Source organism: Ictidomys tridecemlineatus, chromosome 2, assembly GCF_052094955.1.
Source record: "Ictidomys tridecemlineatus isolate mIctTri1 chromosome 2, mIctTri1.hap1, whole genome shotgun sequence".
NCBI classification, from domain to species: domain Eukaryota; kingdom Metazoa; phylum Chordata; class Mammalia; order Rodentia; family Sciuridae; genus Ictidomys; species Ictidomys tridecemlineatus.
Window position 1 is genome coordinate 43322435 of NC_135478.1, and position 27806 is coordinate 43350240.

Genomic DNA, 27806 nt, shown 5'->3' on the forward strand with positions numbered 1-27806 from the left:
ACAAAACCCCACAAGTAACAAACTGTTTTTAGAAGCATATATGACCTTGTGACCTTGGTCAGTGTGCATGGTCATGGCTTTCTGGTCCCTTCTCATAAGGTTGTGGAGAACTGGCAACAAAGATAAAATCATGGTGGTAAGGGTTCCATCAGCCCTCAGAACCATCAGCAAGAAAATAATTACCTACTTTCAATAGAGCAGCCTGATATGAAAAGGACACAGTAGCTTCAGAAGCATGTAGTAGAAGCACTACTACAATAAGGAACCCCTTGTTAGGGCAGAGGAATCACTAAGTCTAGAGATAAGAGGTCACATTCATAATGTGGCATATAGAACCTGCCCCAGTGAACTCCTTCCACTGCCAGAGAAGTTCTCAAAAAAGATTCAATCTGCGAGGATGTGCGGCCCTCAAAGCAAGGAAAACAGTCACACCATCTCCTCATCCTTCCTGTTCCTTCATTCTTTCCCACTCACTCTTGCTAGCTCCACCTGGGAGGCCCAGGAGAAATAATGCTTCCTGAGCAGTCTCTGCAGCCAGAGCTGCCCTTTAGCTCATAAATGGCATTTTGAACACAGGGACTTTTTCCCTCAGAATGAAAGAATTTCAGAGGCTTAGAACAACTGTTTATAACACTAGATGTGAGTATGAAAATCCAGCCTTTCTGCCAGATCTTTTGCTGTCCAGATTCTAGAGGTATAAACATGAAGCAAACAAAAATTTTTTAACACTTATCATAGGTGCAGAGTTTCAGTTTCAAAAGTGTAAAAGAGTTGTGGAGATGGATGGTGGTGGTGGCAGAACATGATGAATGTATTTAATACCAATGAATGTATTTAATACCATCTTAACATGGTTAAGATGGCAAATGTTATGTGAATTTTACCATGATAAAACAAATAATGAATTATAAAATTTTTAAACAAAGAAACATGAAAACAGAGGGGTGCTCTTTCTTCTTTTTTTTTTTAAATCCTTATCACAGAAAATAATCAGAGTAAAACACACTATATGGCAAGATCCAGCTGAATTTCTGCATTTTGTAAAGGAGAACAATGTGCTGCCCTGAATAGTGTTTTAGACCTTAGGGACTTAAAGACTGAACTGGCTCTTTGAGGAAAGACCCCATTAAAACACCTCATAAAAGGCTAAACTAGGTCAAAAAGTCTAGCAAGGAAAAACACAGGTGTGGCAGCTCTTTCTCTGTGATTAATTAATGAAAGACTAAGCGGCAGCTGGAAAAGGAAGTGGGGGGCGGTGGGGTAGGGAGAGAGAGAAAGAAAGAGAGGAAGGGAGTGTGTGTGTGTGTGTGTGTGTGTGTGTGTGTGTGTGTGTGTGTGTGTGTGTGTGTGTAAGAGAAAGTTACATATTAGATCCTAAATATCAAGAACTCAGCATTTCTCTGACAAATCCCCAAATGGAGGTGGGACTGGCTTCCTGGTTCTTCTTCAGGAATTGCACAGGCTTTCAGTCAGTGCTCTCCCAGAGGTCACAAAAAGGCAAGAGGAGCCACCTCCACAAGCACCAGATCACTCCTCAGAGGTCCAAGCACTGCCTGGAAAGGGGCCTGGCCAGCAGAGCAGGGGACAAGAAGGACTCTACCTGCTGGGTGGGTGTGTATTTAACGGTGTGAGAGTAGTCATAATTATCGATGATATCCACGTCCTTCACAGCGTCACCAGGAAGGGGGCTGCTGAACTGCACGTTGAGTGGGGCCTTCCCGGCTCCCTTGGTGAAAACAGTGAAGTGAGTCGGTTTTCCGTTTTCCACACCTGGAAGGACATACCGTGAAGCGGGGAGACAGGGCTGGCAGACAGGCCTCATTTTAGAACCAGTTTGACAGGTTCAACAGTACCATTCTGCCCTGGCGGCCAGCCAACATTTGGGCTGGCCCATGGCTCAGGCAGGTGCAATGCCTCTGCCACATCAGAGCCATCTGTGGAGATAAGTTATCCAGGTCCCGACCAAACATGCCCAATGACACTGGCCACAGAAGGCTCAGGACAGCCTCACCTGTGCCTTCTTACCTGCTCTGCTGAGCCCCGGGCCTTCCGCCTTCACTTTGCTGGCATCATGGGAAGGGTCAACTTTGACTCTGAAAGGGCTGGCAGGAATTTCCTGTAGCAGAGACATGGTCTCAGAAGGAAAGTCCCTGAACAATTGCCAGAGCTTAGCCTTCTGCCCAAATGCAAAGGGCGAACTTTAGCATGACATGTATTTCAGCATGTGGTGAGCAAACTTCTATTACTGCCAGAGAAGTCTGCATACCCTAGCATCAGGTAAGACCATGACAGGTCCTTGCTCACTTTTGGATCCTGACAACATGAACAGAACTGAAGACTCTGACCTTTAACACTGGCTTTGGATACCGAGGATGAAAAACCACTACCTAGAATAAAACCCAAACTGACAACAATACATGGAGGTAGGTATCCTGCAGGGACAGCTTAGGGCTAATGTTTGGGGACTATAAGGAAGTAATTAGAAATAGATAAATTATTATCCTTCAAAAAGAAAGTTACAGTGGCTCAGCAGTAGAGCGCTTGCCTAGCACGTTTGAGGCCCTGGGTTCGATCCCCAGCACCAAATAAAAATAAACAAAATTAAACTATTATGTCCAACTAAAAAATAATATTAAATAAAAAAAGTTACAGACTATCAGGATAAAGGCAGAATAGGTTAACTGAAGTCAACTGAAAACCATTGCATTTAGGCACAGAATGTTCTCCTGAGGTTCCTGTTTTTATGCAAATGTAATGATCAGGATTTCAAAACTCCCTGTTTCAGGGTACCGCTCACCCTATCATCACATCATAAACCTAACACTTCAAAAATACCTCTCTGTATAAAAGTTTTAGGGCAGTGGTGCATACCTGTTATCCCAGTGATTTGGGAGGGTTAAAGCAAGAATGGCAAATTTGAGGCCAGCCTCAGCAACTTAACAAGGACCTAAGCAACTTAGTGAGACTCTATCTAAAAATAAAAAAGGCTGGGGATGCAGCTCATCATACTGAAAAAAAAATTAAGCACAGAGGCCAGAGTTACTGCTTCAAACAGACTTAAGCAGAACATCTAGAAGTTACGTTTTAATCAAAATCTTGAGATTGCTTTTAACAGTCTCTTTCTAGAACCTTGTTATTGACCATTGAATACACTGCCTCACTTCTTTTAGAAAGTGGCGAAAATTCATTTTTTCTCCCTTCTTAGCTTTAAGGAACTGAAGAAAAACTACTGAGAAGAATTCTCAAGACACCTTCCTTATTGCTAAAAAAAAAAACCCCACAAGGAGATATACAAATAGGTGGCCAGAACGAATTCAGGCCCACTCTCCTCTGTTTCCTCCCAGGCCCCAACACACACCTGTGATGCAAAGAGAACCTTGATAGTGTATCGTCCAGCAGCAGGAGGCACATATTTGACTGTAAATGTGTCATTGGCATTGTGAATAATGTCAAAATCCACGTCTTCCTCATCCTCGCTTAAAACCCGGGCATCACACTTAATGCCAACACTGACATCACCTGGAAGAGACCAGCTTATTAACATAAGTTTACAAGAAACAGCACGTCCTTTGCATCACTTGTAGCTCAGGCTAACAACCTCAAAATAACAATAGGGAAGTTTCTTCCCTTAAGAAAGGGAAGGTGGTAAGTCAGGGCTTTGGAAAAGGGATGGAGGATTAGCAAAGATATATCACCAAGGAACTGATACAGTGTTCATTAGGTGAACAGTCACCTAGACAGAGGGACTACCTCCTGGTCAAAGTTTGCTGCCTTCTGAAAGTTACAAAAAGAATTTCTTTCTTCAAATAGCAAGAGTCACAGGGTTGGGGAAGCATAGTCTCACCTTCCCCAGCCTCAGTACAGTCCACTGTAAAGTGGGTGGGTTCATTGGCCTTCAGACCACTTCTCTCCACACCTGGCCCAAACACTTTAACCTTCTGAGGGTGGCTTCCTTGCCCAATGTTGACCTGGAAAAGACATGGAGAAAGTCATCAAGTACTCCTCCACGTGGACTCAGAAAAACATTCTTAGAAATGGTCCTTTGGGGCAGCCTAGAGCATGCAGCCCTTTAGGCCATGCCACCTTTCCAAGCCCATCAAGGATGGGTTCTCTTCATATGGAGTTCAGACCTCGTGTATAACCAGGCTTTTCACACATCAGCCAGGATTCACCTCACAACCTACCCGGTAGGGGCTGTTTGGAATATTCACTCCTCCCCAGACCACAGCAATGGTGTGCTTAATGGCTTTAACTGGGGTGTATGAGCAGGCATAAGTTCCATCCATCCGGTTCTTCATCTGGATGTCGATGGGCTGGCCTTCCCCATCCTGCAAAAGAGCCACAGCTAGGAACAGAGATGTCCCTCACATGGTCACATGGTCTCCACCAAATGGGGCCACCACCCACTAACTCAACAAAACTTCATGGAGCTACCACAAAGTACCAACTGTCTTAATATAATGACAACATCTGACAAAATGTTACATGCCTGTTTTATTACTATTATTATTATTATTATTATTTTAGTTGTAGGTGGACACAATACCTTTATTTTATTTTATTTTTAATTTATCTTTTAGTTGTAGTTGGACACATTCTTTATTTAATTTTTTTTAACCCAGGACCTCGAATATTATAGGTGAGCGCTCTACCGCTGAGCCACAAACCCAGCCCCCCTTTATTTTATTTTTATGTGGTGCTATGGATCAAACCCAGTGCCTCACCCATGCGAGATGAGCACTCTACTACTAAGTCACAACCCCAACTCTACATGCCTGTTTTGTTATTGTTTTATTGTTGTTTGTTTTGAGATAGGGTATCACTATGTTGCTTAAGTTGATTGAAATTCCTAGGCTCACTTGATCCTTTGTCCTTAGCCACTCAAGCACAGGGACTACGGGTACATGTCACCACAACCAGTTCTGTTTATTTATATATCTGTATATATAAATAATATTTATATACAACATACTATATAATAATATTTATATATTATATATATAGCATATATAAATATCTATATACTATATATATATGTAGTAGTTATAGATGGATACATTACCTTTATATTTTTATGTGGTATTGACGATTGAACTCAGTGCCTCACAAGTGCTAAGCAAGTACTCTATCACTGAGCCACAACCCCAGCCCCCCTCTTTATTTATTTTCAAGAGCAAATCTCACCAACTCCTCAAGCCATGGCCACTCAAAACTTACATTTTTAAAAATTTTTAATTTAGTTTTATATGGACACAATATCTTTATTTTTAATGTTGTACTAAGGATTGAACCCAGTGCCCCACACATGTGAGGCAAGCGCTCTACCACTGAGCTACAACCCCAGACCCAATACTCATTGCTTATTAATTTCAATTTCTGCATTTAATTATTTTTGGCCAATTCTATTAAATTAGATAAACATTTTTAATTTTGTTTACAAACTTCCCATTAAAGCCTAAGTCAAACTGAAAGACATTATAGGGTAGTCTGAAATAATTAAAATGTCTTTTCACAGAATATGAATCATAAAAAATCATGAAAAACACTGTGCTGTATGCTAATCTCATTTAATCCTCATGTAACTCCATGAGATAATATTCTTATCATTCCCAATGTGTGGTTAAGAAAACTGAGGATCAGGTACCCTGAGTGACCTCCATTACATTCTTTTTTTGGTACTGGGGATTGAACCCAGAGGTGCTTTACCACTGAGCCACATCCCTTGCCATTACACTTTCAATCTGACAATTACCTGCACAGGTGGCCTCCCAAAATTTACCTGAGCAAATATCTTTAAGGGAGCTTTTCCAGCATCTTTAGGATCCACAGTGAACTCGGCTGGGTTGTTGACGATGCACCCAGATCTCTCCAAACCTGGCCCATATGCTTGAACCTGAGGGAAAGGAACAATAATGATTCTCTTCCTATATAATGCCTCAAATAAGCCCCTATAACTCGTAAATGAGGGGAGAACAAAATGACTTGTGCCTGATTTTTTGGTATCCATGTAACAGCATGGTTATGGGAAGTAAAAAGCTACAATAGGCCATAACTTAAAAACAAACAGTATCATTAACCTCTCATAAAAACTCTAAAACCAGGCCCAAACAAGCCCAGATTCCCTGCCTTATTCTGACAGAACTTGTAGTAAGTGGGGCAGGAACCTCTAGCCTTGCCCAGTTTCAATGTTCTCACTCTGAGGAAATTCAAAACCTTTAACCAGAGACAAGAGTACAAAAATCTGCAGCCCCCAGGGATCAAAGGACTAGCAGCTAGTCAAAGAAAAGGTAGTTATCAGCCCAAATTGACCAGACCCTCTTCAGAGCTGCCCCCAAGGGGTCAAAAGCAGTACACAAGCCGGTGTGGGGTCACCAATTTGAAGGCTTCACTAAGAATTAGTGATTAGCAAGGGCTGGAGACAAAGCCCTTGGAAACACTGATCCAATGTGAGAAAAGAGGAGCTGGGGGGGGGGTGCATTTTATAGAGGAAGAAGCCCAGAGTCAGGGAGGTAAATTACTTGCCCAACATCACAAAAGTGCTAAAAGTACCAGCAGAATTCAAATTCAGTCCCATTTCCTTTCTAAGATCTCAACAGCTCCTCTCTGCCATCTCCTGGCATGCTGCTTATGGCAACTTTGCAAGCCTGGGGGCTGAGGGAGTGCCAGGAGCCAGGGAAGACGGACAGGACAGGACAGGCAGCCCACCAGGTCTGGGTCGTAGTCTCCTGTGGCAGGATGGATGTAGGCCATGTATGGGCTGTTTTTGATGTCTTCGTCATCACACATGATGTGAACAGCATATTCTCCAGGCTCCTTGGGCCAGTATTTGACATCACATGATCCATCATTCTGGTCATCGTACTCAATCTTTGCCTGGGAAGGGCCTTCAATGGCAAACCCTAGGGATGGAGTGGAAGGGCCAGCCTGGTTACATGGCAGGAATCTTCTATTCTATTGCCACCAGTTCATTCCCTCTGACGCCGCAAAAGCCAAGCATTGGCCAGAAGAATAAAATTTGTGTTGCTTTTCCATAAAACCCAGATCACCATGTTTTACTGGAGATGGAAGGGTTGATCAGATATATTTGTTTCTTACATGATCTAATGGGATGGGGGGTTGGGTGTGAACCAGCAAATCGTTGTGTTGGTAATATGGCCAAGACGTGCCAAAAGCCTTAAAGTGACACCCACTTCTTGCCTGAACAAACCCACTTCTGGGTTTTTATCTAAAGGAAATAACAGAGAATATACACTCAGCATTGTTTATAGAGCAAATCCTGGAAATAACTGGAGAGCCCAACAATAGATATACCCATACAATGGAATTCCATGGGAGCCACAGAAAATAAAGGCATACCCTATATTTATCTGATGCGTAAAAATATAAAGACTTCCCCTAGATAGTTTCTGTGGCAAATCAATGCTTATATATGTATACACATGAAAAAAGTCTGGAAGGATATGCCAAAAGGTTAAATACCATCTGCAGACTAGAAGAATATACCAAGATGATTCATCTTTCCAGTATGGAAAATTAAATGTGATTTCTTATTTTTCCCTCTTTTGCTAATTGCTTTACCTAAAATAGGTCACTAAACTATTCAAGGACCAAATCTGGCTCACTGTCTATTTGTAAATAAAGTTTTACTGAAACAGGGCCATATTCAGTCATTTCTTCAGGTGCTTTTAGGCTACAATGGTAGAGTCACATATCTGTGACACAGACCTTAATAATCCACAAAATATTTACTATCTGGCCCTTTACAGAAAAGATTTGCTGACTTCTAATCTAAAATGATCATATAGAAAGTTGGATGCATATGTAAAATATGTTGTCATGGCTCAAAGAATATTTAGTTCCCAAATTTCAAATTTTAGCAAAATTACTTCATTCATCTAAACTAAGGGCAGTCAACAATATTGCTAAGTGACTACTATGTTCTAAGCACTGTTTAGGCATAATACCCGCATAAGGCCTCTGCTCTCAAGGTCTAGTGGATGAATGAATGCAGGTGCCAGAGGCAGTAGAAACTGGAAAGGCAGGAGGGGAAAGAGAACTGAACTTGTACAGCAGCAACCAGAGAAGGCCTGGAGTGGTCAGGAGGCCAGGAAGCTAAGGGTGATGAAGCTGGGCAAGGCCCCCACACCCAACCTGACACCAGGACACCCCGTGCCCTTAAATCCTCAGTCATCCAGAAGCTATTGGTCAGCTGCCTCCACTTACCCAGAGACCCCACTTCAGAGCCAATGGATTCTACCACAAAATCTGCGGACCTCCCGACAATTCCACCATGGAGGCCAGGGCCCCAAGCACGGACTTTCTGCATGCCTGCTTCAGGACCAACTTGAACTTCAAAAGGGCTAGAAGAAAGGGAATAGAAGCAACATTTTTTTTTCTCTTTCTTTTTTAGAAGCAACATTAAAGAAGAGTGAAGAAGGAGCTAACTACAGCTAAAAACTCTTAACACATATTCTTCCCACTTACTGCTCTTTTCACCAGGAGTCCCAAACTCCAGGCAAGCTCTTCCTCCACAAAGGACCCCTCAAAGCCATTATTATGCAACAATATAATGTAATGTGGCTGCCACTGGGCTGGCCCTCAAGCCTCAGTGCCTTGCATATCTTGCTGGTCATTAATCTCTTATGTGCAGGGCTGTCCAGACTATAAGCCCTGGAGAGAAGAAAAGTTCACACTTCTCCATATCCTACTTCAGCTATAACAAGAAAAACAGGTTGAATAGGTGGTATGTTTTAGATATGAGGTAACCCCCAAAAACTCCTGCATTAATGTAGGAGGTGAAATGATTAGATTATAAGAGCTATAATCTTATTAACTGTAATGTGATGAATTAATCATTTGAACAAATTACTGGATGGTAACTGTAGTAGGTGGGGCATGGCTAGAAAGTGGGTCAATGAGGGTGTGCTATGGAGATTATGTATTTTGTCCCTATCTCCTGGCACTCTGTCTTTTCTCTGGTTTCTGACTACCATGAGCTAAGCAGCTTTCCTCTATCATACCCTTCTACCATGATGTTCTGTCTCACTTCAGGCCCAGAACCGTGAACTAAACCTCTGAAACCATGAGCCCCAAATAAAGTTTCCTCCTCTAAGTTGCTCTTGTCAGGTAACTTGGTCACTGCTATATAAAGTTGACTAACACAACAGATTTTATGATATACACAAACAAACATGCTTTAACTTTGTTGCCTAGAAACCAAGAACACCATAAAATAGTCCCCACTTATCCTCGGTTTCACTTTCTAAAGTTTCAGTTACATGCAGTCAAACGCAGTATGTATCAACAGAAGGTCAACAGTAGCCAATCTTACGCCAGGACACTTAACATCATCATTCTCTTCTCTTTACCTCATCACATTAGCACAAAAAGATTGAGTGAGCACAGCACAGGAAGATACTTTCAGAAAGACTGCATGCATATAACTTGTTATTACAGTATGCTTTTATAATTGTTTCTATTTTATTATTAAGTACTGCTATTAATCTTCTTAATATGCTTATTTTATAAATCAAACTTATCAAAAATATGTGTGTCTAGGAAAGAACAAAAGACATATAGGGTTTGGCATGACCCGAGTTTCAGAGATCCACTGGGAGTTTTAGAATGTATCCCTGGTGGATAAGGGGGTGCCTACTGTAACATTCAAATATTTCTGGAGGCAAACTAAACTAATTCAGAATGTAAAGCTGCCCCCAGGAGAGCTGGAAAACACATATGAGTACAGAGTGGAAACTTCACCGCCCACAAGGCAAAGCTGTAGACAGCGTCCCTTGGTCCCTGAGAGAACTCACGTAGATGGTTTTAATGTAAACCATAGCAGACTGTGCCTCCGTGGCATTTGTGAACAGAGGCATTCATTGAAAAAAGAGAATCTCAGTTTATATGAGGGTGTACACACACAGTCCATTTGCTCTCTATAACTGTGCCTTCTGGCTTCCCTGCCTCCCACCAGCCCTGAACCACTAGCATTTGATTTAAAGTAAGGCAGCTGAAACCACAGCAACTTTTCTGCTGCTTTTGCGAACAAGCCAAGTGTCTGTGTGCTGCTGGGCTGGAGCTGGGGGGGGGGGGGGGGCAGCGATCAACAAAGGAGAACTCTTTCTTTCCTACAGCCTGGGAAGCAGCAGCCTGTGAGTCTGCCCTGGGCCTAGCACACCTCCAGAGAAGATGCGTCCCCAGCATCCCCAGCCCAAGACTCACCTCTTTGGAATGTGGTGTCCCCCCCATGTGATGGCAACGCTGTACTTCCCCGGGGTGCTGGGGTAATATTCGAATGCATAGACCCCATCCAGAAAGCCTTTCTGCTTCACCAGCTCCTCCAGGCCCTCTGCGGGAAGGAAGCACACAATCTTGCCAGAGCAATTCTAGCCTCACAACGGAGATAAGAATAGAAAGGTAGCAATATCCACAAAGCACAAGCCATCTAAGAATCAAGTGGGCCAATGCAGAGTGGCAAGCCCCCCAAAACATGGGAGAGAACTCCAAAGCTAAAACCAGACACATCTTTGCTTCAGACTGTAAACAAATGGAAGATTTCACAGCAAAGTGGCTTCAGATAGTTCTCTCAGCTCTGAGGTACCCTGAGGTCCCGAACCTTATGGATCTATGTAAGAAATCTAGTTATAATTCAACATTTCCCTTCTCAGCTCCCCCTCAAACACTGGGGAGGGAGAACCTTTATGAGTATTTGACTTTAGTTTGCATCCCAGGATATCTTTTTTTTTTTTTTTTTTTTTTTTTGCTAACGCTGAACAACGAAAGCAATAAAGCCCTTATGTTCGCTATCTATGAGAAGATGGGTTTTAGATGCCATACCACAAACCCCAGACCCAGCCATCAGGCTAGAGCTTGTTTTATGTTGAGCCCTGAGGTTTGGCCAGGAAAGCCGTTGAGTCAAGCAAGTCTCCAAGGTCAGGAAAACATGTCTCCCTGACTCCTGTTGCAACAAGCTGGGAGGGAGGGCAACCACAGCATAGCTTGGCTCCAGGTCTGGGCAGTTTAGAACCTTGGCTGCCCTCGGGGCATATTCTGCTTCAAAATTTGGTGTTCTAAGACCAAATATTAACTTTTTGGAACTTGGAACCCTTCTGCCCCAATCTAGTGGAAGCACAGAAGATGAGAGCAGCCCTGGCACAGGAAGCTCACATCCCATAAGCCATGGAACTAAAAGCCACCAGTCAGGTATATCTGTAACCAGAAATGCAGAGCTGCATCTCTGTACCTGGGAAAAACTTGTGAGCAGGGAGGATGCTTGACCTCCTATCTGCCATATTCCTCCCCAAAAGTGGAAGCAAAGAATGAGTTGCTGGGTGTAATTTGCCTTCCACACATTTATCTCCAATGAAAACTTCATCTGGGGAAATATGATTCCCTTTCACTAATGTAGTAACTGATGTAATTTCATAGTCAATGAAATGCAACTTGTGCTGGAGAAATCATCGGCCTTGGAGACTGTGCTTGAATACCAGCTCAGGTGCCTACAAGATATGTAACCTTGAGTAAGAACTTTCTATTCAGGGCCTCGGTCTCCTCAAATGAAAAATGGACCATTTCAAGTTGTTCCCACAGCAACATTTCCCTAACTCCCTAGCATCACTACTTTTTCTACTCCCAGAGGTATCAACATAATGTAAGACTGTCAAGCCACCCACAGTTCTAGCCCACATCCAGGGCAGACATTACTAATCAATTACTGCTTCCTTTTCCATGGAAGCCAGAGTCTTAAATCTTTGTCATAGGTCTCTGGGATAAATCAATCCGGACTGTACGTGGGATGAAATCCAAACTGCCATGATTGAAAAATTAGCCGAAATCACACCTGAGATGGGGAAAGAAAGGAGCACTTACTAGGACCCTTCACAGTTACACTGAGCTCCCCACTTCCAGCAGCTTTGGTATCAACTTTGAAGTCTGCAGTCTCCCGGATGCGGACACCTTTGGGCTGCAGGCCTCGGCCACTGGCCCGGCAGGCATTTGGACTGCAGGCTGCAAACACAGTTTTGACGTGAGTTCAACCTTTCATTCTTTAGTCACAGATGAGAAAGCCAAGGTAACTTGGAGCCACCCACCAAGAAAATGTTTGCTTTGCACAAAGAATATGCAGCAGTTGCCCAAGACCAGCGATGCCATTCAGGGAGGACACTAACCAGCAAAGAAGGACACAGCATAATTTTGTCCAGCCATACCACAGAAGGCTGGGGAATGTTACTTTGGCAACAAAAAAACAGGAGAATGCAGCAAACCTTCACTGTGCTCCTGGGTCCTGGCATTTATCCCTTTCATGGGGTAGAGGGAGGTTAAGACTGAGTGCTGGACATTATTCAAACCTCATTGCCTTCCTCAAGGGCCCAGTAATTGGGAAAGCTACACTTTCTCAAGTCGACTTGGAAAATACAGTGCTTGAAAATATCTGTGTTCCAAACCCTGGGTCAGCCATTTCTAAAGGTCTAATCATTGCTGTTGTCCTCCACACGAACAGCCAGACAAAACAAAAGAGAGCCAAGAGAGACCAGTTCCACAGACCAGCCTTTCTGTGCTGGCTGTTACAAGGCCCTTGGCAATGAACAGCTACAAAAGCAAGAATCAGCAGTAAATGCCACACTCCTGACTTGAAGAGGCACACAAATATGCTTGAAGTTAAAGAAATTGATGGTGGAAGTTTATGGTAGCACTTTGTTATGGTTTAGAAGTGTGTCCCCCAAAAGCTCATGTGTGAGACAATATACAAGAAAGTTCAGAGGGGAAATGATTGGGTTCGAAGAGTCTTAACCTAATCAGTGCATTGATCCCCTAATAGGGATTAAACTGAGTGTAACTATAGGCAGACGGGGGTGTGACTGGAGAAAGTGAATCACTGGGGGCGTGACTTTGGGGTATATATTTTTTCTTTGTGAGCGAAGCTCTTCTCTGCTTCCTGGTGACATCCTGAGTGTCACTTTCCTCCACCACAATCTTCTGCCATGATGTTCTGCCTCACCTTGAGTCCCAAGTAATGAAGCTGGCTGTCCTTGGACTGAGACCTCTGAAACTGTACCACAAAATAAAATTTTCCTCCTTACTATTAATGTTGTCAGGTCTTTTGGTCAAAAAAAGTGGTAAAAAAAAAAAAAAAAAAAAAGCTGATTAAAGTGACACTGGTTTTTCCAATGTGATAGAGCTTTTAGGTTTTTGTTGTTGATGTTTTGTTTTTTGGACATTTTTTTGTTATTTTGTTGTGGTGCTAGGTACTGTGCTCTAACACTGAGCTCCTTTACAGCCCCAATCCTTTTTTATTTTATTTTGAGACAAGGTCTTGCTAAGTTACCTAGGTTGGATTCAAACTTGTGATTCTCTTGTCTTAGCCTCCTGAATAACTGGAATTATAGGCTTGATACACTATACCTGGCTAAGATTCTTTTAATATAAAATCATTATAGTCGGGGGCAGAAAAATCAAAAGAGGAGGCTGGGGCTGTAGCTCAGTGGCAGAGTACGTGCCTAGCATGTGTGAGGCACTGGGTTAAATCCTTAGTATCACATAAAAATGAAACAAATAAAATAAAGGCATGCTGGCCATCTATAACTACCAAAATAATTTTTTAAATCAAAAGAGAAGGTCTACTGATTAAATACTGCATAATATAAGTGATAGGTGGAATGGATGTTCCAGAAATAAGGACAGTCCATGAGGTAAGAATAGTTTGGGGAACACTAGTTGAGTTGTGAACACTGTCCCAAATTCTTTCTTTCCTTATATTAAAAAGAGTTTTATTTATGAATATGTTGGACATTTGGGTTTTTTTTTCTTTATCAAAGGAAGAAAAGATGGTCACACCAGAAATAAGTCATCCTGTTGTTTTAACTGTGTCTTAAAAGATATATACACACTCATGGAAATTCTGAATACATGCAGAAGCCTCAACATCAAAAGGCTAACTGCTCTGTTCGTGTAAACAATAAGTGGAGTCAGAGTTTGAAGGAAACCACCAGATCTTCTGCCATCCTGCAAAGCCTTAGGTATGTTTAAATGCAATTAGAGAGTATGCTTAGGGTCTGGCTGTGCAATTTGTAATAACACCTGCACAGGAATTTCCTGAAACAAACTCACACAAACAGCACAGACTCAGCTGATGATAACAAGAAGCACAAAGAACTGGCACAGACGCCCCACCCAACCAGCCCTTACCAAGCAAAAGCCTCTGGCCCAGTGTTCGAAACTAGGAAGCCAACAGCTTCGGGGTCCAGGTTGGCCCAGAGACAGGATTCGGAAGAAGAAGCCAAGTCTGCAGATGCAGATGTGGAGGATAGAACAGGGAAAGGCAAGTATTGGTTAGAAAAGGCAGCAGAGTTGGAAAACAAACCAACAAAAAAGAGCAACCAAGTCAGGAGAAAGTCTATATTAGAGGAAAATGTATGCTCCTAGTTGCATAGGAGTTTAGCAGAGTGGTTAAAGGCAGGTCCAGAGAGACCACACAGCTACTCTTATTGACACCTCATAGGGCTGAAACTTTGTGTTAGCCAAGCCTCAGGGTCTCCACCTGCAAACTGGCACTAGTAACAGCACCTGTAGCACACAGGCTGGTGTGATGATTAGATGCAGTCATGCTAAGTGCCTGGCAGCCAGCCATGGCCAAGAGAAGGAGGCTGCAGGGCACCTGCTGCTGCCAACTCCATCACAGGTACCAACTCCTCTGTAGGAGTTTTCTGAGGAATTAACTCATTAAGTGAGCTAACACAAATTAATATACTTAGGTCTCTGTGTGGCTCATAGAAGATACAGATTGAACATCCCGCCTCCAAAATGCTTGGGGCCAAAACCATTTCAGATTTCAGGGGATTTCTATTGTTGTTCTTGTTTGGGGAATATTTGCATCAACTTTACTGGTTGAAACTTCCTAATCAGAAAATACAAAATGCTCCAAAATCTGGAACTGTTTGAGTATCATGTCAGTTCTTAAAACGGTTTGGGTTTTGAAGCATTTCAGATTTTTTAGACTTTTGGATTAGGGATGGTCACTCTGTGCTTGGATTGGATCTAAAATGTCCCCCCAAAGTCCACAAGTTTGGTCTCCAACCTGTGGCACTCTTTGGGAGATGGTGAAACCTTTACGAGGTGGGACCTAGCGGGAAGAAGTTAGGTTACTGGGGATGTGTCCCTGAAGGGGATACTGGGATCCCAGCCCCTTACTGTCTCTGTTTCCCATCTGCCACAAGGTGAGCAGCTCCTCTGCCACACACTCCCACCATGATATATTGTGCCACCACAGGCCCAAAGAAATGGAACCAAGCAACCAGAGAATGCAACCTTTGAAACAGTGAACCTTTTCTCAATGTAAACCTTTCCTCCTATTCATTTTATTATCTCAGGTGTTTTGTCACGGTGACAGAAACTGTATTAGTATTAACATACTGAGGAAAAGAAGTCATTTCCCACTGAAGTGGATCTGGCAGAAAGAGAAGAGAGGACAGCTCAGTGTCAGGCCCCAGCCACTTTCAAGGTCCAGGCACACACAGTATCTATGCCAAAAGCAGATGTACTTGGCCACACTGGCACTCACCTTCCCCAACTTGCACAACAAAGGGACTCTTGGGAATGGTTTCCCCAGCAAAGGAGACCTTGACCACATGGGGGCCAGGCTGCAGTGGTTTGTACACACATCGATACACCTGGTTTCCTTTGTCTTCTATAAGCAATTCTACTGTGTTCTTCCCCTGGGGATCTTCCACCTCAACACCAATGTCACCCACGCCAGCTCCTGTGAAACAGCAAGCATTTCATGAGCTCAAGTTCCCTGCTCTCAGAAAACTCTCTACTAATCAGTGCAAAATGCAAACAAAAGGGGTCAGAGACACTTGGGAAGGTAACGCCAAGGTATTCACAGCTGTGATCTTGGAGTACAGGGCTAGTGCTGAACTTCTCTTTGATTCACATTTCTTTATTTTCTAAATTGAAAAGAAGGTCAATGAATTCAAGAAAATTTCTTATTCATTCTTTTTCCCCCTGCAAGACCTTACACAGAATTTGGTCTAGTAGATGATTATTAAACTTTAGTGTCTTTGGAAAATTTGGTGAAGTCAGACACGCATAAAGAAATTGATTATTAATCACAGTCAAACCTGAGGATAAGTCTTTCAAAAAGAAAAGCTGATTTTGAAAAATGTAACTCACACATTGGAAAAAGGTTTTTTGTTTATTTGTTCAATCTAAAAGACAAGAGGAGCCGGGCATGGTGGCACACGCCTATAATCCCAGTGACTCCAGAGGCTGAGGCAGGAGGATCTCGAGCTCAAAGCCAGCGACAGTGGGGCTCTGAACAACTCACTGAGACCCTGTCTCTCTAAATAAAATACACAATAGGGCTAGGAGTGTGGCTCAGAAGCCAACTGCTCCTGAGTTCAATACCTGGTACCTTCCCCAAAAGATAAGAGGTAGAGTATCTCAAGCCTTCAAATTCCTGAGGATTATATTTCAGGCTTTGGAAGAAAGCCCAAAAGTTCAATTCATGGAGGAATGGCATATTACCTGCTGTGTAGATGTCAAAGTAGGTGGGCTTATTAGCAATGTTTCCTGCAGCTTCCAAACCTGGGCCTTTTGCAGTTACTTTACTGGGGTCTCCCTGGGCTTTGTCAACATTCACTTCAAATGGGCTTTTAGAGATGTGCTGTCCTGCAAAGAGGACTGTGACCTGCAAATGACAAAGAAGTAAGCTATAATTCCTTCTCCATATGCCTCATAAGACTATCAGCAAGCCTCATGCACTGATGACCTTCTTTCTGCCTTCTCAAGGCTACACACAAAGAGCTGAAACCAGGAGCCCTGGGAAAAGTAAAGCAACCTCAGTGAGTACCACACCTTCTCCTTTGGCCTCAGGCTGTGTCTGGGATATCAGGCCTTTAGCAATACACACACACACACAGACACACACACAGACACACACACACACACAAACACACACACACACCAGCTACAATTAGCCTTTCTAAAAGAAAATTAATAACCACTTTCACAAGAATCTCTAGACATGAATAAGGGGGCTATGGAACAGGACACTATTCCCCCAGAATTTAATGCACAGTCCCAAGATTTCAAACCCAGAGCCAAAGTATTTTCCAAGGGAACAAGATCATTTTTAAATACATGGATTTGGAACAAAGTACAATAATTTCCATTTGAAACTTGAGTCATATTTCTCATGACTGAAGTTGTTCAAGGGATTTGGGTTGGGTTTCATGTGAACCCATGATTGGCTGGAATGAATGAATGACATCATAAATGCTTCCCTTCAAGATTTCTCTTTTGTCAAATTCATGATGCTCTAGGAGTATAAGAAGAACCTAAGGCCAAGGTTCTGGGTGAATTCACCAAAGCCCAAGATAGTAAGTAGTGTCTATGTCTCAATCTGGGCCTGGTTACAGGGATCGGCCTTGGTGTGCTACCGAGAACTTCCTTCCAATGAAGGCACACTCCTACAACATCCAAGTCTCCTACCATACAGGCTGTCTAAGCCTCTGCCCTCGGGGCCATAGGATACCATCTCAGACAGAACTCAAGGCACTGAGAGGAAGGGCATGCAGGCTCCATCGAAGTCATTTCTCCAGGGGCTGAGTGGGCCATTTCCTCAATCCCCAAATTTCAATGTAGACAGATCCTCCAGATTACCTCAAAGAGGAATTCAAGGAAGCACTAAGGACCAAGAGCCCACAGCTTAGTCACTGTAGCATCTACACTCCAGGAATTCAGCTGCCACCAAGAGGTGGAGTCAAGACGGATCTTATGACATTACAAAGAACTTGCCTGTGGGGTTTCAACAATGGCTAATATCTCAAGAATAATTGGCTAATATCTCAAGACTGATTCACAGGGATTCCAAATTATCTACAATGAGCAAGGATATTTCGATAACTGACGTTAACTCAAGAAAACCACTCTTCTGGACTGGGGATATAGCTCAGCCTTGCAAGTACAAGGCCCTGGGTAAAATCCCCAGCACCACACATACAAAAAAAAAATCAAAACAAACATAAAAAAAAAAACCCTCACTCTTCTGTGCTGGGGTGTATAGCTCCATGGTAGAGAGGCCCTAGGATTAACCTCTAGTACCATGATCCAAAAAACTCTACTTCCTAAACTCTCTTGTGCATATATCCCCCACCCCCAAAAAAAGGCCAAAACAGCAGCCCAAGCCAGAGCCATGGCTCCTCTTCTTACTTTGTGCAGTCCAGTGACCTTGGGCAGATATTCCACAGAGTATGTCTTGTTCTTGTCACTATCAGGGGTCACCTGTGCCTGGGAAGGAAGATGAAAATTAGTTGGAGAAGGTGCTGGGAGTAAGTAAAGAGCATGCTGTGCCAGCCAAATCCTGCAGCAGGCAGGCAGAGCAGGAACCCTGGAGGCGCTTGCTATTTCCTGCCCCACCATTCCTGCAGAGGATGCCAGGAGAGAAGCAGCCCAAAGTCATAGCAACAAGACCAGGCGGCACCAACTCAAGACTCACTGTCTCAGGGCTGGCACTGTCCAGATGAGACAGAATATGAAGCAAGTAACACAAATCTTTGTCAGCTCAGAAGTTATTAAGAGCTTATGAAATGCCAGATAAAACAATAAGCAAGTTGGGCATGTCTCTACCCCAGAGGGAAAAATAGATAATACATCAGTAAGCTTAGAATTTCAAATTGTGCTAAATGCTAGAAATAAAGTATGGCCCTAAGAAAATAAGCAAATAGCAAGAAGAGCATATGCAAAGGCCCTAAGAAAGGACCCAAAGACAGGTCAGTATGGGAAGAAAGTGAACGGAACAAGAATTCCCAGAATCTAACACCTCAATTAACAAGGTCTTTACCAAATCCAAAGCATTCTTTATTTAATAAACACTGTGCCCTTGGGAATCAAAAATTCTATTATATTTCAAAGCACAGCTCTCAGGAAAGTTACTTTAGCCACTGTGAGCTTCAGTATCCTTTCGATAAAGTACATTTTCATTATGAGCTAAAATGTAGAAAACAGAGGCACCGACCCTGAACCTGTTAAAGATCTCTAGTCTCCAGGGGATTCTGGATGGGAGAGGCAGTGTCCTCCAACATACCTCTTCTTTGTTCCCTTCTGGGTCCTCGATAAACACCATCACATCTCCCTGCCCGGCGCTGATGGTGTCCACAGTGAACTTGGCTGGCTGCTTCACCATGTTCCCAGTGGGCTCGATTCCTGTCAGGAGTTCACACAAGCACATTTAAGCTGCGCCAGCCATCACCTGCTTTGCCTCTCTCAGGGAACAGAGAGATGGGACTATGCCCTGTGGATCCCACGTGAGACACGGACAAATTGTCATGGTCAGGATAATCAGACACGTCCAAAGCCTTAATTTTGTCCATGTTAAATAAGCAACACCCAATTCTGAAATAGAGCAATTCAGACAATGGTGAAACACAATGTGGTTGGTAACCAGCAGCAGAACTTGCCTTAAGGGAAGCAATGTGGGGGAGGAAGAATGCTCATTTTTCATCAAACACCATTCTGTATTGATTACATTTTTTAAAAAACATATTTGATCATTTTTCAATTCCATTTTTTTATTTTAACATAATGAAGCAAATTCATTTGAGATAGATTCACACGCAGGTGTAAGATACAACACCCTTTACTCAATATCCCCTGCCATGGTAACATCATACAAAACTCCTGTACAATGCTGTACAGTACAATATCACAACCAAGTATTGCATTGATAGGATCAAGACACACCACAGGGATCCTTCAGTCTCATCCACTTCCCTCCTACTCTACCTTCTTCTTACCCCTGACAACCACTAATCTATTCTCCATCTCGACCATTTCACCATTTCAAATTATGTTACATTAGGAATTCTCTGTAGATTCATCCAGGTTGCTGCTTATAACAACACTTATTTTTCGTTGCTGAGTAATACTCCATGTTCTGGGATTTTTTAATCATTCAAGACATCTGGGTTGTTTCCAGTTGTCTCTTACTTATAAAGCTGCCATACATATTCACATATAGGTTTGTGAGAACATAAATGTGAAATAATAACTGTATGTGTGAGCATGTATTACCTACCTCTGGTTGCAACACAGAGCTCCCAAAATTCTTATAATTCCGTAAGTGCTAAAGGTGTAGGAGTATCTTTTGCTCCACTGTTTTTTCTTCAACCCAGTCCCTGATTCAAAGCTCCTAAACCTCTTGGGAATTTCCCGGGTGAGAGCATTTTTTTGTTGCAATGAGGCAACTTTTAGTGGGCTCCTTCCTGGGAGCTGGACTCCAGAAAGACCTGTCATTAAAAGCCTAGAACTTTCAGCCCCGCCCCACCTTCTTCCTTTTAAGAAAAGGAGAAGCCAGAGATGAGTATTGATTAACTCCATAAAAATCCCTGAGACGTGAGGTTCAAGAAGGTTCTGGGTTGGTGAACACATTCATGTGTCAAGAGATGGCCCGTCCCAACTCCCCAGGGACAGAAACTCCTACACTTAGGACCCTTTTTAACATGACTCTATAGACTTCCTCATTTGGTGTCCATTTTTATCTGGTATCATGTCAGTAAACATGAGTAAATGCTTCCCTGAGTTCTGTGAGCCCCACTAGCGACTGATTCACCCTAAGGAGGTGGGGGTGGTCATGGTGACCTCCACTTTGTAGCCAAGTCAGAAAGAAATTGTGAGTGGACCTAAGGACCCACTCCTTATGACTGGTGTATGAAGTGGGGACAGTTAAGAACTGAGCCCTTAACTAACGGTGCCTGTGCTGCCTCCAGACAGTGTCAGAATCAAACTGAAACACAAGACATGCAGTTGCTGAATAATAAATTGCAATAATGGTCAATGTGAGAAAAAATTTACAGTTTGGTGACCAGAAGTAAATAAAGTACTGAGAGTTGAAATAGTTTTCCATAGTTGTGAGGACCCAGAAAGAAAAAGGTTTTCCTTTACAATAAGCTTTCATTCCTCTGGGATATCAGGAGTATAATACAACTGCTGGGTTGTATTATAGTTGCATGTTTAGTTGTATTGTTTTTGTTTTATGGTCCCAGGGATTGAACCCAGGGGCGCTTAACCACTGAGCCATATTCCCAGCCTTTTTTATTCATTATTTAGAGACAGGGTCTTATGAAGTTGCTTAGAGCCTCTCTAAGTTTCGGAGGCTGACTTGAAACTTGTGATCCTCCAGTCTCAGCCTCTTAAGCTCCTGGGATTTCAGGTGTGTACCACCACGCCAGTTAGTCATTTTGATTTTAGGGAAAGCAGGTATCAGGGATTGAATTCAGGGGCACTCAACCACTGAGCCACATCCTCAGCCCATTTTTGTATTTTATTTAGAGACAAGGTCTAAGAAGCTTAGCACCTTGCTTTTGCTGAGGCTGGCTTTGAACTTGTGATCCTCCTGCCTCAGCCTCTGAGCTGCTGGGATTACAGTCTTACACCACTGTGCCCAGCTCATTTTGATTTTAAAGGATACTGCCAAGACGTGTTTCAGCATGGCTATACCACCTCACATTTCCACCAGCAAAACAGAAGTGATCCAGATCCAGTTTCTTTGCACCTCGCCAGCTTGTCATCATTAGTTTTTATTTTAGCCCCTGAAAGGGTATTGGCTTTAATTCTCATTTTCTGGTGTTTAACAATATTGAGCCAGCTTTTCATATGCCTCTATGCATTTGTATATTCTCTTCAGTGAAAATGTTCCTGTCTTTTGCTGGTTTTCTGACTGGATGGTTAGGTGAATTTTGGGTGGTTGTTGTCACCATTCATTTTTCAACTACCGAGCTTTCCAAGTTCCTTAGATGTTCTAAATGCAGGCAATTGGCTGGATATGCGGTTTGCAAACATTTTAGCTTGTCTTCTCATCATCTTAGCTACAAAAAGTTTTGTTTTAAAACATCTTTGAAGTAAAATCCAGTCCTCAAGTTCTCATAAATGACCCCTGACAGGGACAAGAAGAGAAATACTATACTCTTTGGAGTATCTGTCTGAGGTCACCGGGTAGCAAAGTAAAACAGACAACATGGACTGGCTTGGGACTGTTTGGGGGGCTTGTTTTGAAAAATTTAGAGGAAAGAGATCTTAGGAAAAAGAGTGGTGGGTTTGCTTTTATTTGTCATAATGCTGGGAATTGAACCCAGGGCCTCAAGCAGGCTAGGCACATGCCATACCACGCAGATACGCACCTCAATACACCTTTTAAAAGAAGAATCCTGCCTCTATCTATGAAAACGCTTGCTGAGTTTTTGTTATTCTTGATTTGTTTCTCTTTTTTCATTTTTAAAGTTTTTTTGCTGTGCTAGAGATTGAGCCAGGGCCTCAAGCATGCTAGGCAAACACTCAGTCACTGCAGGGATTTTAACAGCAATTGTGCTGACATGATGATTTGGGGAGAACGGACATCTTCACTGTTTGACCTTTTATAATCCATGTGAAACAGAATGTCTCTCCACTTGGAGCTTTTCTTTCTTCATCACTATTTTTGTAGTTTCTACTCTATAAGCCCTACACTTACATTATTGGATTTATACCAATTTCTCATTTTTCCTTTTGAGTAATTGTAAATGGTATGCTATTTTTAATTCAGAGGTCCACATGTTTCCTCTAATATATACTCTATGACACAGAACTGAGTTTGGTACACTGCTCTTGGATCCTGTGACCTCTCTGAGCTTACTCATCCAAGGAGGGTTTTTTCCCACTTTGGGTTTTTTGTTTTTAAGATTCTTTGGGATTTTCAACAAAGACAATAAGACATTCATCTGAAAATAGGGACAGTTTTATCTCTGACTTTCCAATCTGTATGTTTTTTCTTGTCTAACTTCACTTTTGGAAGCTTCAACCTTTAAGTTGAATAACAGTCTTATGGGAACACATTCAGGTCTTTCACCACTAATTGTAGTGTTAACTATGGATTTCTTGGGGTAGGTATTCTGTGTTAAATTGAGGAAGTTCCCTCTTTGTTCCTCTTTTGAGTTCTCATGGGTGGTACTGATTTTTTGCAGGGGGTAGGGGGGGTGGAGGTAGCCAGGGATTGAACTCAGAGGCAACTCAACCACTGAGCCACATCCCCAGCTCTATTTTGTTTTTTATTTAGAGACAGAGTCTCGAGTTTCTAAGCACCTCTCTAGGTTGCTATGGTTGGCTTTGAACTTTCGATCCTCCTGCCTCAGCCTCCGGAGCTGCTGGGATTACAGGTGTGTGCCACCATGCCCAGTGGATATTGAATTTTGTCAGGTGTTTTTTTCTGAATTCATATGGTCATGTAATTTTTCTTTATTAGCCTGTGACTGAAATAGGGCAGATCATGCTGATAGATTTTTCCAATAGTGAGCCAAAAGGCATGACTGGAATATATTCCACTTGTTCATGATATATAAGTCATTTTATATGTAATATTTTGGGATGGACTTTTACATCTAAACTCTAAGGGATACTGGCCTACAGTTTTCTTTTTTAGTATCTTTCTTGGTTTGGTTATTAGTTTCATAAAATGAACTGATAAGTGTTCTTTCCTCAAATTTTCTGAAAGAGATTGTATAAAATTGGTTTTCATTCCTCTCTAAATATTTGGTAGAATTCTCCAGTGACACTATCTGGCCTGAAGGTTTCTTTTTCAGAGCTTTTAAATTTTTAAATTAATTTTTTAAAATTAAATTTCCTTAATGTTTATAGGATCAATTCAGGTTATCTAATTCATACTGGTTGAATTTTGGTAGTCTGTGGTTGTTGAGGGACGTCTCCTACAGATAGACACATTTTTACTCATCATGTTCTTTCTCTTTACTATTCCAAGATTTCTTCTTTTTTAAAATATTTTTTTGTTGTTGTTGTAGATGGACACGATACCTTTATTTTATTTATTTATTTTTCTGTGGTGCTGAGAATCAAACCCAGTGCCTCACAGGTGCTAGGCAAGCGCTCTGCCACTGAGCTACAACCCAAGCACCCTCCAAATTTCTTCTTTAATTTAGATTTCCTTTCTATTCAAAGAATTTCCTTTAAAAGGCCATCTTTCTGGGTAGGACTGCTAGAAACAAATTCTTTCAGTTTTCCTTTGTCTGAGAATGGTTTGGTTATTAGTTTCTTTTCATTCCTAAAGGATATTTTCCCTCGATACAGGATTTTGGCTTGACAATTCTTCTGTTTGAATACTTGAAAAAGGTTGTGTTATGTCCTTCTGGCCTCCGTAGTTTTGAATGAGAAACCTGTCATTCATTCTAACTATTCTGCCCCCTTGGGTAAGATGCCATTTTCCTCTGGCTGCTTCTGTATTGTTGGCACGGTGGCACACATCCACAATCCTGACAACCTGGAGAACTGAGGCAGAAGGATCATGAGTTCAAAGTCAGCCTCAGCAACTCAGCAAGGCCCTAGGCAACTCAGCAAGACCCTGTCTCTAAATAAAAAAATAAAAAGAGTATGTGGCTCAGTGGTGGGGCACCCCTGGATCAATCCCCAGTACCAAAAAATAAACATATTGTCTTTAGTTTTGTGAGATGTTTCTTGTTTTTGTTTGTTTTTTTTTTTTTTTTTTGGTGTGTGTGTGTGTGTGTGGAATATTTTCCCTGTCTGGGGTTCGCTCAACTTCTTAAGAAAGTCTTCAGTCAAATATTATTTCTTCAAGCCGGGCATGGTGGTGCAAAGCCTGTAATCCCAGTGGCTAGGGAGGCTGAGGTAGGAGGATCACAAATTCAAAGCCAGCCTCAGCGAAAGTGAAGTGCTAAGCAACTAAGTGAGGCCCTGTCTCTAAATAAAATATAAAAACAGGCTGGGTATGTGGCTCAGTGCTTAAGTGCAAATGAATTTAATCCCCGGTACCAAAAAAAAAAAAAATTTAATTTTTAAAAATTATATATGTATAATTATTTTTTGAGTAGTTTTTTAGTTTTACTCTCTTTTTATTCTCCTTCGGGGTCTCCTCTAACATGAACATGTTTTGTGATAATCCCAAAGGTTCCTGAGGCTATGTACTTTCTCTTTTTTGGACTGGGTAATATCTTTTTTTCCATCTTCCAGTTCAGTGGTTCTCTTTTCTGTCCTTCCATTCTGCTATTTTTAATTTTTATAACATTTATTTATTTTTTTAATGTGGTGCTGAGGATCGAACCCAGTGCCTCACCCATGTTACCACTGAGCCCAATCACATGTTTTCATTTCATTTTATTATATTTTTCAGCTGTAAAATTTCCATCTGGCTGTTTATTTATTTGGTATCAGGGACTGAATTCAGGGGCACTTTACCACTGAGCTACATCCCCAGCCCTTTTTATTTTTAATTTTGAGACACAGTCTCACTAATTTGCTGAGGCTGGCCTCAAACTTGTGATCTCCTGCCTCAGCGTCCTGAGTCATTGGGATTATAAGCATGTGCCACAATGCCCAGCTTCCTCTTTATATACAGCTTTATGAACAGCTTCCTATTCTTTATGTCTTCTATTTCTTATTAGGGCATTCTATTTCTTTGTAGAGATTGTTCACTTTTTTCCATTTGTTTCCAGAATGTTCATAATAGCTGGTTGAAGACTTCTTTAAAATGGCCACTTTAAAAATCTTCATCAGATAACTCTAAGGTCTTTATCAACTCAGTTTTATCTTTTTCATTTAGCTTGAGATCTTCCTGGCTCTTGGTATGACAAGTGATTTTTTTTTTAACTGAAATCTTGATACTTTGGATATTATGATAACTAGATTCTGAATCTTACGTAAACTTTCTGCTTACAAACTGGCCTTTTACTACCATTCCAGCAGGGGAGGGGAGGTGCACACCTTGTTGCTGCCTTTGGGGATCTCCATTCAAACTCTGCTCATCCCCAAGGCCTCACCTTTGTGGGCTGCTCTTTCTGGTGGGTGGTGGTGGGAGTTCCAGCTCTCCACAAGGCCTCCACAAGGGGCTGGAAGGGGACAGGGTGCCTCATTATTGCTCCTCACCTGGCTTCTACTGAGATCATTGCTTCCTTCTCTCTAGAGTGGTAAAACTCTAGGCTCTCCAAGTGCTTTTACATGTGTAAGAGGCAGGGCACTGATTTTTCCACGGTGTTTGGCATGATAGAGAGAGCAGCTATGGTATAAAGCATTTTGCCCTACTAGACTCTGGGCTACAGAGAGCAGACTTCTGTTGGGGCTTTTGGTGTTTGTCATCTTCAGCCCCAAGTTTGGGATAGACAAAGCTGAAGAAAACCCAAAAAGCTCACTATTGGGTCCCTCCTTGGGTCCAGGCCTTAGCTACCCCAACTTGTCCTCCTTCAGAGTCTGCTCAGGTTTTATCTTAACATTTGACACCCAGGGTATTTAGTAGTACTTAGCAAGAAGAACTAGAAAAAGTCCTGCTTCCTCTACCCAGAAGCAATAATTTAAATTTTAATTTTTAAAACATTTTATTATGGAGAATTCCAAGCCTACACAGCTGTAGAGAGAACTGTCCAGTGAGCCCCATGGACCTACCATCTCCTTTCAACAACTATCAACTCCAGACCTCTTTCACTTTCACCCTGACCTCTTTCCTCCTTCCGAGTCATTTTTAACACCAGCTGTGGACCTCACATTTCAACTATAAACATTCACTGTGTCTTTAGAAAAACACTGTTAATAAATAGTCAGTACCAGGGCTGGGGGGTGTGGCTCAGTTGCAGAGTACTTGCCTAGCCTTGGTGAGGGCCTGGGTACAATTCCTAAGCACCACAAACAAACAGACAATCAGAAAACAAAAATAAAACCTCAAGACCAACATCACATCAAAAACATTAACAATAAATCCTTAATATCTTCAAATATTCAGTTGGAATTCAAGTTTCCAATTATCTTATAAATTTCATGAAGCTTTCTAACAGTCAGTTTGGAACCAAATAAGGTTCATATAATTTCTTAAATTTCATTTACTCTCTTAATGTCCCTATGTTTTGTTTTGTTTTGTTTTTTTATCCTTCATACCAATCTGTTTAAAAGACACTGGGTCATTTGTTACAATATTTTGGATAAAGTCCCCATACTGTTAGGTAAAAAATGCAAAGTGACCCGGGTACAGCAGCACACGCCTATAATGTCAGCAACTCTGGAAGCTGAGCCTCTGCAAAAGCGAGGTGATAAGCAACTCAGTGAGGGGCTGGGGATGTGGCTCAAGCGGTAGCGCACTCGCCTGGCATGCATGCGGCCCGGGTTCGATCCTCAGCACCACATACAAACAAAGATGTCGTGTCCGCTGAAAACTAAAAAATAAATATTAAAAAATTCTCTCTCTCTCTCTTTAAAAAAAAAAAAAAGGCAACTCAGTGAGTCCCTGTCTCTAAATAAAATACAAAATAGGGCTGGGGATATGAATGAGTGGTTGAGTGCCCCCGAGTTCAATCCCTGGTACTCCCCCAACCCCCAAAAAAAACCAAAGTGAAGAAATCACAGCTAGAACTCATGCAGCACACACAAACAAAAAGGATAGAAAGAAATGCCTCAGACTTTGGTGGAAGGAAAAGAATGGGCAACTAGGAAGTGGGATTTAACTTTATGTTTACTATGGGTTTTTCATTTCGCTTAAAATTTACATAATGATTGGGTAACACTGAAATAAATTTAAACATGCACCTACAACATTGATAAACTTCTACTTCATCTAACTCCAACAGCCTGAACACCAACTTACTGCATCTTGTCAAGGCTTGGTTGGACTCTGGGGCCCTGGCTAACCATGGTTGGTTGGGAGGTTGAACCACAGCCCCACACTCCATAAACTCCTGTGGAGCTGGGCTCACCAAGCCGAGAAACAGCTGGTTCCTTTGATAGCTCCAATGGAAGGGTGTTTAAGACTTGCTAGGCAGTAAAGGCTTCAT

At 42.1% G+C, this 27806-nt stretch overlaps 1 protein-coding gene across 7 annotated transcripts in view; it reads right to left on the reverse strand.

Moving 5' to 3' along the window:
* The window catches only part of Flnb (filamin B), a 145220-nt gene that overhangs the window by 49403 nt on the left and 68011 nt on the right, over window positions 1-27806 (reverse strand). For all 7 annotated transcript variants that reach the window (XM_078038343.1, XM_078038341.1, XM_078038340.1 and 4 more), the window contains exons 5-18: window positions 19082-19200; window positions 18208-18285; window positions 16522-16684; window positions 15557-15754; window positions 11869-12006; window positions 10222-10348; window positions 8224-8360; window positions 6706-6899; window positions 5780-5893; window positions 4185-4328; window positions 3845-3968; window positions 3359-3519; window positions 2026-2116; window positions 1601-1770 (exon numbers count right to left, since the gene is read on the reverse strand). In XM_078038343.1, coding sequence (XP_077894469.1) covers window positions 1601-1770; window positions 2026-2116; window positions 3359-3519; window positions 3845-3968; window positions 4185-4328; window positions 5780-5893; window positions 6706-6899; window positions 8224-8360; window positions 10222-10348; window positions 11869-12006; window positions 15557-15754; window positions 16522-16684; window positions 18208-18285; window positions 19082-19200 — 1958 coding nt within the window. The remainder of the gene's footprint in view (window positions 1-1600; window positions 1771-2025; window positions 2117-3358; window positions 3520-3844; window positions 3969-4184; window positions 4329-5779; window positions 5894-6705; window positions 6900-8223; window positions 8361-10221; window positions 10349-11868; window positions 12007-15556; window positions 15755-16521; window positions 16685-18207; window positions 18286-19081; window positions 19201-27806) is intronic.